The sequence below is a fragment of the Nematolebias whitei genome, chromosome 18 (assembly GCF_014905685.2).
Source record: "Nematolebias whitei isolate Nwh7 chromosome 18, NemWhi1, whole genome shotgun sequence".
NCBI classification, from domain to species: domain Eukaryota; kingdom Metazoa; phylum Chordata; class Actinopteri; order Cyprinodontiformes; family Rivulidae; genus Nematolebias; species Nematolebias whitei.
This window is the reverse complement of record NC_056515.1, coordinates 11092415-11107970: the sequence shown is the minus strand read 5'-3', so window position 1 is coordinate 11107970 and position 15556 is coordinate 11092415. Positions and strand designations below refer to the sequence as shown.

The 15556-nt window shown below is 42.2% G+C and overlaps 1 protein-coding gene across 1 annotated transcript in view; it reads right to left on the bottom strand.

Annotated features, from left to right (window-relative positions):
• trim23 (tripartite motif containing 23) overlaps positions 1–9261 on the bottom strand; it is a 17791-nt gene extending 8530 nt beyond the window's left edge. Inside the window, exons 1-7 of the mRNA XM_037692254.1 lie at positions 9156–9261; positions 8404–8566; positions 6857–6978; positions 6491–6769; positions 6245–6427; positions 5943–6158; positions 5694–5828 (exon numbers count right to left, since the gene is read on the bottom strand). Of these exons, the coding sequence (XP_037548182.1) occupies positions 5694–5828; positions 5943–6158; positions 6245–6427; positions 6491–6769; positions 6857–6978; positions 8404–8566; positions 9156–9254 (1197 nt within the window). The 5' untranslated portion in view covers positions 9255–9261. The remainder of the gene's footprint in view (positions 1–5693; positions 5829–5942; positions 6159–6244; positions 6428–6490; positions 6770–6856; positions 6979–8403; positions 8567–9155) is intronic.
• Positions 9262–15556: the final 6295 nt, after the last annotated feature.

Genomic DNA, 15556 nt, shown 5'->3' with positions numbered 1-15556 from the left:
ATATATATATATATATATATATATATATATATATATATATATATATATATATTATTTTGTATTTTTTTACCTGCCGCAAATTATTATTTTTTTTTTTTTTACTGGCAGCTGCCAGGGATTTACTGGCACCTGCCAGCTTGAGTGGCACCTGTCACAATACTAAGAGCCACTACAGCAGACACTAGATGGCCAGCGTGTGGCAGAGCTGCCATGGCTACTACCCCTGTTTTGGGGTTTTGCCAATGCAGCTTTTTGGAAAATGTGATAGTTATATTGCCTGTTTGTAAATAATCATTTTTGAAATGTTGATGTTATTTGTTAATTAACCATGCAAGACCTTTAATATTTAGAATGAATTTACTTGATGGAAAATGTCAGAAGTAATTGAAGCTGCCACTAGGTGCCATTGTTTCAGTGGCAGCTACCACTAGTTCTAAGAAAAATAATTCAACAGCTGGATTGTTAAACAGCATTGATGGTTAATGTGTCTTTTTACTCAGAAAATGAAAAGTCGTTGGCACTCTGAAAGCCCCTGGCCATGTGGGTGCCACAAAACAGGGGCTGACATGGTGCCACCGGTTGCCAGATGGTGCCACCAGATAATAGTAATAATAATTGTATTCAATTAAACTAAGCCGATCCAAGAACAGCAGTTGTAAAATTACAAATTCCATTGCATTTTTAGGTTTAATTGCTGTACTATTCAAATTACAGTGGTGCATAGTCCTACAACCACTCAATGTTAGTATATTTTATTTTTCTGTTGTCAGTTTCAAATGACACGACAAGTGTAGCTAAAGTAATTGTATTGAAATTTTATTTTATGGTTGCCCACTTTAATCTTTGTCTAAAATGTCTATTTCCATGTTGTTGTTTTCTATTTTATGCAGACAAGAGACCGGTTGGAGGAGTTTGAAGACATTTCAATCTTGGAACCTAAAAACCGGATTCCAAAAAAGTTGGGACACTAAACAAATTGTGAATAAAAACTGAATGCAATGATGTGGACATGGCAAATGTCAATATTTTATTCGTAATATAACATAGATGACAGATCAAAAGTTTAATCTGAGTAAATGTAACATTTTAAAGGAAAAATATGTTGATTCAAAATTTCACAGTGTCAACAAATCCCAAAAAAGCTGGGACAAGTAGCAATAAGTGGCTGGAAAAAGGAAATTGAGCATATAATGAACAGCTGGAAGACCAATTAACACTACTTAGGTCAAATGACAACATGATTGGGTATAAAAAGAACTTCCCAGAGTGTCAGTGTCTCTCAGAAGCCAAGATGGTATGAGGATCACCAATTACACCATTGTTACACAGAAAGATAGTGCAACAATACCAGAATGGTGTTACCCAGCGTAAAATAGCAAAGACTTTTAAGTTATCATCATCAACCGTGCATAACATCATCAAAAGATTCAGAGAATCTGGAACAATCGCTGTGCGTAAGGGTCAAGGCCGGAAAACTCTACTGGATGCTCGTGATCTCCGGGCCCTTAAACGTCATTGCACCTTAAACAGGAATGCCACTGTCAAGGAAATAACAGAATGGGCTCAAGAATATTTCCAGAAAGCATTGTCAGTGAACACAATCCACCGTGCCATCCGCCGTTGCCAGCTGAAACTCTACAGCGCAAAGAGGAAGCCATTTCTAAGCAAGCTCCACAAGCTCAGACGTTTGCACTGGGCCAGGGGTCATTTAAAATGGAGTGAGGCAAAATGGAAGACTGTTCTATGGTCAGATGAGTCACGATTTGAAGTTCTTTATGGAACACTGGGACGCCATGTCATCCGAACCAGAGCGGACAAGGATAGCCCAAGTTGTTATCAACGCTCCGTTCAGAAGCCTGCATCACTGATGGTATGGGGTTGCATGAGCGCTTGTGGCATGGGCAGCTTGCATGTCTGGAAAGGCACCATTAATGCAGAGAACTATGTTCAGGTTCTAGAACAACATATGCTCCCATCTAGACGTCATCTCTTTCAGGGAAGACCCTGCATTTTTCAACACGATAATGCCAGACCACATTCTGCAACAATCACAACATCATGGCTACGTAGGAGAAGGATCCGGGTACTGAAATGGCCAGCCTGCAGTCCAGATCTTTCACCTATAGAGAACATTTGGCGCATCATAAAGAGGAAGGTGCGACAAAGAAGGCCCAAGACGATTGAACAGTTAGAGGCCTGTATTAGACATGAATGGGAAAGCATTCCTATTTCTAAACTTGAGAAACTGGTCTCCTCTGTCCCCGGACATATACTGAGTGTTGTAAGAAGAAGGGGGGATGCCAAACAGTGGTAAAAATGGACTTGTCCCAACTTTTTTGGGATTTGTTGACGCCATGAAATTTGGAAACAACAGATTTTTCCCTTAAAATGATACATTCTCTCAGTTTAAACTTTTGATCTGTGATTTGTGTTCTATTCTGAATAAAATATTAGATGTTGGCACCTCCACATCATTGCATTCAGTTTTTATTCACAATTTGTTTAGTGTCACAACTTTTTTGGAATCCGGTTTATGCTTTAACAAAAACACTGAAGGGGAAAGGAGTGGACTTTGTTCAAGTTGACTAGTTATTTAAGGTGTTGTAACTTTAAAGGTCACCTTTTTGTGCTGTGCTATTTTTGGCTTGATGTTTTTTCACAGTTTTGTTGATTTGTCATGTTGTACTGCCATTGTGTGATAATTTTAAGTTACTCCAACCCTATTTATTCAGCCTTTCTTCTTTGTCTGCAGGTCAGAACATGGAAATAGGCAAATTAGACAAAGATTAAAGTGGGCAACCATAAAATACATTCTCAATACAATTACTTGAGCTCAACTTGTCGTGTCATTTGAAACGGAGAATTGCAAAAAAATAAAATATACTAACATTGAGTGGTTGTCTGCTGTAGTGGCTCTTAGTATTGTGACAGGTGCCACTCAAGCTGGCAGGTACCAGTAAATCGCTGGCAGCTGCCAGTAAATTTTCGGCAGGTAAAATATAATTATAATAATAATTAAAAAAATTAAATCTAGAGAAGCCGTCATCTGTCGCTACAAGAGAAGCCATGTCATCTGTTACTAATCTCTGGCAGCTGCCAGTAAATCCCTGGTAGGTGCCAGTAAACAAAAAATATGGTGGCAGGTAAAAAAATATATATAATAATTTAATAAAAAATAAAATAAATCGAGAGAAGCTGTGTCATCTGTCACTAAAAGAGAAACCATGTCATCTGTCATAAAATCTCTGTCTGCTGCCAGTAACTCCATGGCAGATGCCAGTAAAAAAACAAAATAAAACAACAATAATAATAATCAAAAAAATAAATAAATAAATTTCCGGCACGTAAAAAAACCCAAAAAAACTGAGCGCTTCCTCAGCTTTGAAAAAAGAAAAGAAAAGAAACTGTCCAGATGACCTGACTGAAAATTGTTGGATTGTATACCTGAATTATTGAGCATGGACGTTTTTGGTTTTGAACCAGTTTGTCATGACTATCGATGAGGAAGAGGGCCGGCAACAGAGGAGGGGGCGTGCCAAAGACACTATCTTAGCACCAACATAACCGGTTTGTTCCACTTTGGAGTAAGCTGTTTGGGGGAAGAATCAGTTTTGTGTTGTGTGTTTCATTGACTGATGAAGCCTTCTGGATGGAAGGTGAAACGTTTCAGCAAAAAAAGAAACTGTCCAGATGACCTGACTGAAAATTGTTCATTTTCATTTATATTTACAACAAATATATGCTACATAAAACCTCTTGAGACCCTGAATCTTAATAAAGACTGGTTGTCCTTAAGGGGACCTGGATTTTAAGTTTTATTACTATCCATCCATTATCTTTAACCCGCTTCTTCCATTTTGGGTCACGGGGGTCGCTGGTGCCCATGTCCAGCAATCACTGTGCGAGGAGCGGGATACACCCTGGACAGGTCTCCAGTCCATCACAGGGACACATGGAGACAAACGAGACAAACAACCATTCACTCTCTCTTTCACACCTAGGGACAATTTAAATGGTAAATGGTAAATGGACTGTACTTTTATAGCACCTTTCCATCTTATTTCAAGATACTCAAAGCTCTTTACACTAAAATCTGTGCCTCATTTACCCATTCATCCAGCACTCTACTAGATCTCTACAAAGCTAATTGAACAAATCATTCTAATGAGACTAATCAGAGCTTTAGCTCACATTCATACACTGATGGGACACACATCAGAGGCTATGAGGGATTCAGTGTCTTGCCCAGGGACACTTCAGCATGTGACTGCTGGTGGATTCGAACCCCCAACTCTCGCATTGGAGGACGACTGCTCTAACCACTCAGTCACAGCCGACAATTTAGAGTTACCAATCAGCCTAATATGCAAGTTTTTGGTTTGTGGGAGGAAAACAGAGTACCCAGAGAAAACCCACGCAAGCACAGAGAGAACATGTAAACTCCACCCAGAAAGGTCCCCGGACTGGGATTCGAACCAGGGACCTGCTCACTGAGAGGCAGCAGCTCTGCCAGTTGCGCCACTGTGCCGCCCCGTTTTATTACTAATTTTAAGTTAAATATTTATTTACATCCGCCTATGGATGGAGGAGTTTAAGTATCTCAGGGTCTTGTTCACGAATGAGGGAAAAACGGAGCATGAGCTCGATAGGCAGATAGGTGCAGCGTCAACAGTGAAGCGGGCGTTGTACCGGTCTGTCGTGGTGAAGAGAGAGCGGAGTCAAAAGGTGAAGCTGTCAATTTACCGATCGATCTATGTTCCTACGCTCATCTATGGTCATGAGCTTTGGGTTGTGACCAAAAGAACGAGATCTCAGATACAAGCAGCCGAAATGAGTTTTCTCCACAGGGTGTCTGGGCTCTCCCTTAGAGATAGGGTGAGAAGCTCGATCATCCGGGAGGAAAACAGAGTAGAGCCTCTGCTTCTCCACATCGAGAGGAGCCAGTTGAGGTGGCTCGGGCATCTGTTTAGGATGCCTCCTGGACGCCTCCCTGGTGAGGTGTTCCGGACACGTCCCACCAGGAGGAGACCCAGAGGAAGACCCAGGACACGCTGGAGGGACTTTGTTTCTCGGCTGGCCTGGGAACGCCTTGGGATTCCCCTGGAGGAGCTGGCCCAAGTGGCTGGGGAGAGGGAAGTCTGGGCCTCCCTACTTAGGCTGCTACCCCCGCGACCCGACCCCAGATAAGTAGAAGAGAATGAATGGATTGATTTATTTACATTGTACCTCCTAAGTGAGTGAAAACAACATTACCTTTTACATTTATGTGGTTCTTCTAGTCAAAGCTTGGAACTGTCTGGTCAAGAGGGGCCAGTGAAGTGGTCACTAGGCCACTAAGTTTTTAAGAGTGGCCAGTGCAGAGTGAATCGAACACAAAAAGACTATAATTACAATCTCGCCCACTTTGCATTGACAATCCCACCCACAGAGTGGGGAAACAGGTCAGCCTCCACTGTAGTGGCAAATCACCTCCACCTGAAAAGAACTGAGTGGAGCCAGAGTACCAATGGCAAAGCAGCATTAGTGGTGACCCTGGTGGACAGAACAGGTTCTTCAAGCTCATGAAAGAACAAAAAGAACTATTTGTCATGCAACTACATCAGTGAGAACAGATTTCGTAAACCCTTGCAGAGCATAAATCCAGCTTTACTCAAAAACTGGATTTGTACTACATGTGTGGAGACATGGTGTACCTTAGTGAAGGTGACGGGGATGCCAGCATCCAGCTGAATGTGATCTGCCAGCTCAGTAAACTGGTGCTGCTGCTTCTGAAGAGTCTCCAGCAAACAGTTGATCTCCTGCTTGGCCAGCACAACTCTGCAGTCATCCTACACCAGGAGAGAAGCACCACACTTCACCATGTATTATGGACACAATACGTTGCTAAAAGCTAAAAGAAATCCTCGAGCTGTGTGTGTGTGTGTGTGTGTGTGTGTGCGCACCTGTTGAAGAGTTTTCTCACAGTGCAGGCAGGCAGTGGAGACCTGAGACAGCAGGATGGTCATGTCCTCCTGCTGCTGCCTCAGCCAGATCAGCCTCTCCCTGACGTGGGCGTCCACCACGCTCAGCGCCATCTCCTCCTGCCTACACAAAGTCTCATGGAGGTCTGCAAAGTAAGCTCGGACACAGGAGCGAGCGCTCTCTGCCGTGCCAGGGACCTGACGAGCACACAGAAAACCTGTTTAAACCAAACTAAACATTCCAACATTCAGGTTAGGAAAGAAAGTCCCGTGATGTATCTTACGTGTTCAGTATGTGCCATGCCTATTCCGTCTTCTACAATCTGCTCACCACCCTCGATCTGTTGCACGATGCCCACAAGCTTCCTCGAGTACTCAGACACTTCGTCCGTGAAGGTCCGGATGCAGTGTGCCATGTCCAGGATGGATGCACGGATCTGATTGGCTTCGGTCTCAAGAAGAGCATGCTGCAAAGAAAGTTTGTCATTATCTTTTATTAGGAGGGTCCAGATAAGGATAATGTTACCTACCTTATGTCCTTGGTGCTTGCCATACTCCTTACACACACAACACATGAGAGACCCAGACTGACAGGCTTCCTCTAGACAGACAAACTCGATGGCGTGGACCTGATGCTGAGGGCAGAGCATCTTCTCATGAGGTTTATCAGCCAGAGGAACCCGGCGGTGCTTGGCCAGCGTGCGGGTGGAGTGAGTGAGCTGAGAGCACTCGGCACACAAGTGGGTGGCGCACACGGTGCAGTACATGGATGCCGTGTGGCTCTCGTCCTCGTCACATCGGATTATACACTGAAAATAAAGGACAGATGTGTTTGACAGCAGCAGCAAGAGTCAACATGACTTGACTTTCAGAAACTCTGCAGAAAGCCGTCTTACTTCGCCCATGCCTTTCAGGGCATCATCAGCCATCCCTGACTGGTTGGTGGCTCCATTCTGGAGCCGCTCCAAGAGTTCAAGTAGAGCAAAGTTCTTCTTCAAACCCCAAACACCAGAGTCCCCTGAGCAGAAGGGGAAAAGACCACTTAAAGGACTAGATACCACATAAACTATGGAAATTACAAGTTCTGTCAACAAGCAGTGTGAACTCAAGAGTACTGAAAAGATTTTGCTGAAAAGAATTGTTAACGGTAAAAAAGCAGAACTCAAGCCAAAAGTTAGGATAGCAAAATGCTACCTCAAAGATAAAAATAGAAAGCAGCTGGCTAAAACCTAAAAGTAGAATAATGATAGCTAAAAGTTAAATGTATCAAAAGGTTAGCTAAAAGTTTAAAGTAGTAAAACAATAGATGTAATTAGCTGAAAAGTAGCTAAAACCTAAAAGTAGCATAAGACAAAATCAGATACCACTATCCTGAAATAGATTCCAAAGTCAACAATGTTTGAAGGAACTGAATTAATTTTTATGAGAAAAATGTTTGTAAACTAGAAAAATGTGCACTGCTGAGCATTAACTGATAATTTGAAAGATGAAACTAAAGAACAAAAAAAAAAAGAGTATTAAAATAAATAAAAGAATGCAGAAAAATTTGAAATTTGTAAACAAAAAAAAACCAAAAAGGCAGAAAAAGTTTAAATGAAAAACAACAAAAAGCAAAAAAAATGGTAGTTAAGAGCCAGAAGTAGCAAAACATTAACTCTCGTGAAAAAGTCCATGTTCAATAATCCAGGTATACAATCCAACATTTTTCAGTCAGGTCATCTGGACAGTTTATTTTTTTTTTGGTGCTGAAATGTTTCACCTTCCATCCAGAAGGCTTCATCAGTCAAGGAAACACACAACACAAAACTGATTCTTCCCCCAAACTGCTTAATTCAAAGTGGAACAAACCAGTTATGTTGGTGCTGAGATGGTGGACGTTTTTAGTTTTCAACCAGTTTGACATGACCATCGACGAGGAAGAGGGCCAGCTCCAGAAGAGGGGGCGTGCCAAAGACACCATCTTAGCACCAACATAACTGGTTTGTTCCACTTTGGAGTAAGCTGTTTGGGGGAAGAATCAGTTTTGTGTTGTGCGTTTCCTTGACTGATGAAGCTTCTGGATAGAAGGTGAAACGTTTCAGCACAAAAAAAAAGAAACTGTCCAGATGACCTGACTGAAAAATGTTGGATTAACTCTCACGGTTTTTGGTAAAAAAAAAACAAAAAAAAACATTGTGCAAATCACCGTGAAGAACTATTCCTGACTGACATATTTTGGTGTTTGATTTTGCATGTTGTTGTTCAAATCCGTGCAATGATACAGAGTAAAAGTTTTACCAGGACGGTAATAGAGGGCTTCACTGCCTATGCACTGGCACCATTAAATTTTATTTCACATCTCGTTTAGCTCTTCTGCTTCACCATTAAGTCTTTGATTTTCAGCACCTAAAGAAAATCAACAATGTGTTACAATCTTGTAACAATATTCACGCCCTCCACTAACCCAGCTCGGTGACCTGTCTGTCAAAGGGGCAGCGGATGGCTCGGCCATGGAGGGGCAGCCGGGTGAGGCAGTCGTGGCACACGGTGTGACCGCAGAGCAAAAGGCGGGGGACCTTGTCTCCTTGGAGAGAGAAGACGTCCTCACACACACCACACTCCAGCACCTGAAAGTGACAGCACAGACATGAGCCACTGATGAAGAGGACTCCTGCAGTGCAGGAGGGATGCAGGACTCACAGATCATGTGATCATGACACAAATAAGATGCTCTGCAAGGACAGAGAATAAGATGAGTGCATCTGATTAACCCCAAAAAAAACCTCGACTACTTTACCTGAGGGTCATTTTAGGTTAAAGACATGCATCAACCTTTCACAATGCATCGACTTTTAATTGCTGAGCTTTACTTCAAACAAGTGTAGGAATCCAAAACTACTGCAAACGCCAACTAGCCTTTTTAATACCAGCTACTAACTAGCATGCAGCAAGCTCATATTTTAACATCACAGATTTTATTACTTAGATAAATTTTCCTCTAAAATAAATGAAGTGGTTTTAGTGGGAGGACATGTTCACATAATTCGTATAAAAGCTAGATTTGGCGTAAAGTACTAGTAGCATCAACGCAAACGCAGCAGACTTAGCTTCCAAAAGGTGAGCTTGAACCTGCATTCGAGTTTCACCAAAACAAAACAAAGAATTCATTCCCAGCCACCACAGTTCAGCTATTACTTTCCGTGACATTACAACAACCTTCACGGTGCTTGCATTAGCTGCCCTCCCGTGCCGGAGAGACGACTCCATCGTCGCTACAGCGCCCTGCTTGTTTATTCCTGCTGCTGCAGCGGCCATTCTCAGACGGAGCAGAGAACAGCGCAGGCGCAAGAGGACAATCCCCCGGCCACTTCCGCAGTCGTCTGCAGAGATACATACTTGCTAGCGTCTCTCCCAAAGTCTGCGTTTACTTTGATCCGTGTCTCAAGTTTTAATGTTAAATGTTTTGATATATTTTCTGTTTTCAAATATAAATTTTGTAATAATAAATTCACTTCTTTAAGTTCATTTTCGCCACTCTGGAAAGGAAGTTATTGTCGCAAGATGCTGTTTTAAAATTATGACAAAATTGAATTATTATAGTCAATGTTCTGCAGTTAGAAAAATCTAACAAGGTTAAGTCAGGTCATCTGGATGGATTCTTCTTTGATGAAACGTTTCGTCTTTTATCCAAAATACTTTTTCAGTCTGAAACCCAGCAAGAAAACTCAGTCTTATAAATAGCTCCATGTCATAGTGGACCAACCAGTCTGCTGCTGAGAGAGGAAAGTGATTTGATGGTTTTCCAGAATATTTTAGGGTCATTTAGATCTTTGGAGGTCTCAGATGAAGTACCGTATTTTTCGCTGTATAAGCCGCAGGTTTTTTTTTTTTGCATAAATTAGCATGCCCTGCGACTTATACTCTGCTCACATATGATTGTGCAGCTTCCCATCCAGGCTGTCACATTGTAAAGTTTGCAGATGATACAGCAGTGGTGGGATGCATCACAAACAATGATGAGTCCAGCTACAGGCAGTAGGTGGAACACCTGGAGAGCTGGTGCAAAGAGAATAACCTTCACATCAACGTGAAGAAGACAAAGGAGATGATTGTGGACTTCAGAAGGAATAAACACACCTACTTCCCCCTGAACATAAGAGGATCTGTGGTGGAAGTGGTCTCCAGCTACAAGTACTTGGGTGTGCACGTGAATAACAACCTCAGCTGGAGCAACAACACCACCAGCCTGATCAAGAAAGCTCATCAGAGACTCTACTTCCTCAGAAGGCTGAAACGAGCTGGTCTGGGAAGCTCAGTCCTCACCTCCTTCTACAGGTGTGCAGTGGAGAGCATCCTGTGCTCCAGCATCAACGTGTGGCATGGAGGCTGCACAGCTGCAGAAAGAAAAGCTTTGCAGAGAGTGGTGAAGGCTGCACAGAAGTCTGGCGGAGTCGGTCTCCCCACCATCACAGACATCTACACCTCCAGATGCAGGAAGAGGGCCACCTGCATCATGAAGGACCCCACTCACCCAGCACACACACTTTTTGCCCCACTCCCCTCAGAAAGGAGGTTGAGGAGCATTAAGTGTGGAACCACTAGACTGAGGAACAGCTTCTACCCTGAAGCTGTTAGACTCATGAATTTCTAACCAGAATAATCACTGTGAAAAATCACATCATGTTGCTGCTGATCTGTTTCAATGTTGATGTGTTCATGCATGCTCATCCGCTCACACAGATACATGTTCATGTTTGTGCTGATGTTCGACGTAATGTTTTTATGCTATTAGTGCTTAGTGTATATTTAGTTGATATTTTTCTTAGTTCATATCTTAGATGTTATTACTGTTTTTCTTTTACATTTTATTGTTGGATGTAACTGGGACCCTGTGTACATAATTTCGCTCCACCACATGAGGTGCGAATGACAATAAAGAAACTCTGACTCTGACTTATACAGTGAAGTGACATATTTATGTTTTTTCCACTTCAGTAGACATATTTGGACCGAGGCAACGTTTACGGCGGCAAGTACGGTATTTGCGTTTTGCAGCTTTGACGGAAGCTGTATCCGCAGCTGTCGAAAATGCAACCAATCGGTGTCTGAGCCAGAATGTCTGGCTGTAGCCCAAAGCTGATCTCCCCTGTGTATGAGGTCAGTTAACTCAGGAGTAAACCAGAGGCTGTCACGTCCTTTTATTCTGAACTGGTGAAAAAGGGCACGTTTATTTATGTAGCAGTATAGAAATACACTGTACAATGCTATAAGTCACTTCCGGTTCAATGAGGTGAGTGGAGTATAAAAGGCGACAGCAATTCATTCTGGCACTTTGTTTCCTCTTTGTGCTCCCGCTATGTTGCTCACAACCAGTGTGGGGTTTGGTTGCGGTTGAGTGGCAGATCACAGGTGTGGTGCGGGCTGTTCTGGCCTTTGTTGTGAACACCAGCTTGCTGCTTTCCTCATGCTCCTTCCGTGTCTGTGTGTGTGTCTGCAGGTTTTTGTACAACCTCTGGCCAGCTGATTCTGGACCACTGCTGGTTTGTTTCACTGGATTTCTGTAACTAACTGTCTCCAGATGCCAGTGGCTATTTTTCTGGATTTCTGCAAAATTTTTTTCATTGACCCTTTATTTATTTATTTATTTATTTATTGTTTATTTGATAGGGACAGATACAATAAACACAGATCAAAACAATCTAATGCCTGCATCATATCCATCCATCCATCCATTATCTTTACCCGCTTCTTCCATTTTGGGTCACGGGGGTCGCTGGTGGCCATGTCCAGCAATCACTGTGCGAGGGGTGGGGTACACCCTGGATGGGTCTCCAGTCCATCACAGGGCCACATAGAGACAAACAACCATTCACTCTCTCACTCACACCTAGGGACAATTTAGAGTTACCAATCAGCCTAACATGCATGTTTTTGGTCTGTGGGAGGAAACAGGAGCACCTGGAGAAAACCCACGCATGCACGGAGAGAACATGCAAACTCCACCCAGAAAGGCCCCTGGACCGGGGTTTGAACCAGGGACCTGCTCACTAAGAAGCAGCAGCTCTACCAGTTGCGCCATCGTGCTGCCCTGCCTGCATCATAGCCAAAGCTAATTCGCAACACCCGTCCCTAGATGGGCCTTTAACAGTTGGTTAAATGAAAAGTTAAGATCAATAGTAAAAACCAAATTAAAATTATATATATTTATATATAAAAAAACAATGTATTTAAAACTACTGAGTTAGAACAATTACAATATTTAAAAATGAGTACAAATCTGGTTCATCTTTAGCCAATTCTTAAGCCTTGAAGTGAATATTTTAGTGTCAGTTATGGTCTTAAGATCAGCTGGTAATGAGTTCCACAGCTTACAGCTCCTGACAGAGAAGGCTGTCTGTCCAAACTTGTCCTGTAAAATGGTACTTCAGTCATGATTTGTGGAACTTCTAGTGACTCTGTTGCTGTTCTGTCTCTCAGCAAATGTAAGTAATGGCTCAGGTGCTACACGATTGTTGCATTTATGAAACAGTTTAAGAAAACAAAAACTAATAAAGCTATCAAAGCTCATTAGATTATATTTTTTAAATAATGTTACAGTGGTGATAGCAGATTGGCTTTAAATCCATAATTTTTACGGCCCGATTGTATAAAGAGCCAATGTGTTTGATTGCAGTTGGAGAGGCCTGAGCCCATGCAGTCATGCAATATGATATGTGACAAACAATCATAGAACGCATATATAGCAGAGCCGCCTGACTTGGTATATAGTTTCTACTTAGTTTGAAACAATTAATATTACTTCGTATTGTTTTTGAAATTGTCTTAAATGTTCATTAAAAATTCAAGTTGAGGATCTAGCACAAAGCCAAGGTATTTAAATTCAGCAACAGACTGATTTTTTTTATTTTGTAAACGAACATTAATTTTTTTCTTTTAAACCAAGTTTTCTTATTGAGAAACACATGGAGACTGTTTTTGAAATGTTCAGAACTTTGCTGATTTTGCATGAGCCACTGTTAGATGTCAGACATACAGTTGGATAATACCTCTGCAGCTTGTTCTGGTGACTTAGCAGGTGCATAAAGAACTGCATCATCTGCATAAAGTTGACAGTTGACATCTGAGCAGTGCCTAGGCAAGTCGTTTATGAAGAGACTAAACAGCAAAGGGCCAAGTATCGAGCCTTGTGGGATGCCCTTTTGTAAGTTCAAAAATCCAGATATGTTTTGATCTAATTTAACACAGTGAGCTCTGGGCTGAAGATAATTCAATTCAATTCAAAAATACTTTATTAATCCCAGAGGGAAATTAAATGTTGTTGTAGCTCATTTTCCTTGTTTCATAAAAGAGTTGTTCTAGATGTTGATGGTTGTGGGCGGGAAGGATCTCTTGTGATGGTCCGTCTTATAGCAGATCTGAAAAAACTGGCCACAGATGTTGATCCGTTTACTTGCACTTGGTTGGCCTCCTGGGCTTCAGGATCACCTGAATGTTGGGCAGAAATCCTCCCAGGGCAATGGCCACTCCTCCCAGCAGCTTGTTGAGCTCCTCATCGCTGCGGACAGCCAACTGTAGGTGCTGATGGACGATCCTGTCCTTCCGCTGTCATAAGTCGTGTTTCCTGCTAGTTCCAGGATCTCAGTGGTCAGGCACTCGAGCACAGCTGGCAGGTAGATGAAAATGCGTCCACAGAACATCCTTTTCAACTCATTTGAAATTTAGGGCTGTAGTTGAGATATTACTTGAGCTTTTGAGATGTTAATCAGCTGGTGATGGTTGTAGAAACTGCCTTGTTGCCATGGTTACGCATCATAACAAATGTCCAAAACTAAAAAAGTTTCCGTAAAAATCCTTCCAGCTGCACAGCATCTGATACCAGAGGAAACAATCATCCAAAAAATGTGATTTACATCCAGAAAAAGAGGAATTAAAGTTTCCAAAAGCAAAATCTCAGAATGAAAGTAACAGAGCTGCTCCAACATGCAGCCACCTTGAGCGGCGCAGTTCTAGAAGATGTAAACCAGCTTATTGCATCCACTGAAAAAATTAATTCTGACATTTTAGATAAAAGCAAACCTTGGTTAACCATATCAAATGCCTTTTTAAGGTAGATAAATACAGCACCCATCACATTACCCTTATCCAGGGACTTTTTTACATTTTCAATTAAACAGCAGTTTGCCATTTCAGTAGAATAACCTGGTCTGAACCCAAACTGCTGTGGGTGGAGGAGTTGCCTAGATTCTAAAAACTCAAATCAGTTGTTCTACAACTACTTTTTCAATTACTTTAGATAAAACTGGTAAAATTGATATACAGGTATTAATATAGGTCCTTGGTTCAAATCCCAGTCCGGGAGGCCTTTCTGGGTGGAGTTTGCATGTTCTCTCCATGCATGCGTGGGTTTCCTCTGCATACTCCGGTTTCCTCCCACAGACCAAAAACATGCATGTTAGGCTGATTAGTAACTCTAAATTGTCCCTAGGTGTGAAAGAGAGAGCGAATGGTTGGGGTTAGGAGTGTTGCTCAGGGCCCCAGAGTGGGGCAAATGAGGGTGGAGGCTGGTGTGGGTGTTTCACCTTTTCCACCCACATTTTGATGTTGATGGTACCGGGAGTTGAACCTGCGACATTCCAATCACAGGCCCATCTTCTCTAACCTCTGCGCCACCGCTCTCCTGAACATGCTGATGTTTGGTGCACAGTCTCTGAGCTCCTGGCTCGTGTCTTACTGTGGCCTGGTTAATTAGCCACACCTGGTTTTGGATATTAACTTTTCAATTGACTATCTGATTTAAGTTCCATTGTTTAAGTAGTTGGGCAGCACGGTGGCGCAACTGGTAGAGCTGCTGCCTCTCAGCGAGCAGGTCCTTGGTTCAAACCCCGGTCCGGGGGCCTTTTTGGTTGGAGTTTGCATGTTCTCTCCGTGCATGCATGGGTTTTCTCCGGGTGCTCCGGTTTCCTCCCACAGAACAAAAACATGCATGTTAGGCTGATTGGTAACTCTAAATTGTCCCTGGGTGTGAGTGGGAGAGTGAATGGTTGTTTGTCTCTATGTGTCCCTGTGATGGACTTGCGACCCGTCCAGGGTGTACCCCGCCCCTCGCACAGTGATTGCTGGACATGGGCACCAGCGACCCCCGTGACCCAAAATGGAATAAGTGGGTAAAGATAATGGATGGATGGATGTTTAAGTAGTTTCCTTATTTTGTCAGTTTACTGCCCATTTAATTTTCTGTAAATTATCTTTGTATATAATTTAGACATTTGTTCAGGCTGACATTTATTTATTTTTGGGTAGTTATTTGGTGTATTTTCTTGAATTATGATATATGTAATCTGCTTATTTTTGTTTTCTTTTTGATTATATTTAGTTCAGGGTTTGTGACCTTTACTAATTTTGTTATTTATTTTCCAGTTGCTGAGGTCCGGTGGTGTGCTAGTTTGGGCATATGTTAATGTAGGGAAATGAATTAACAGCCACTCTAGCAAAAAACGTAATCAAGAGAAAGTCCATAGAACAACAAGTCCTATTGAGCAAATCTGAAATTGAACCATTCATCAGGAAATATATGCAAACATTATGGCAGGCGCATTGGGATTTACATGAAACCAGAA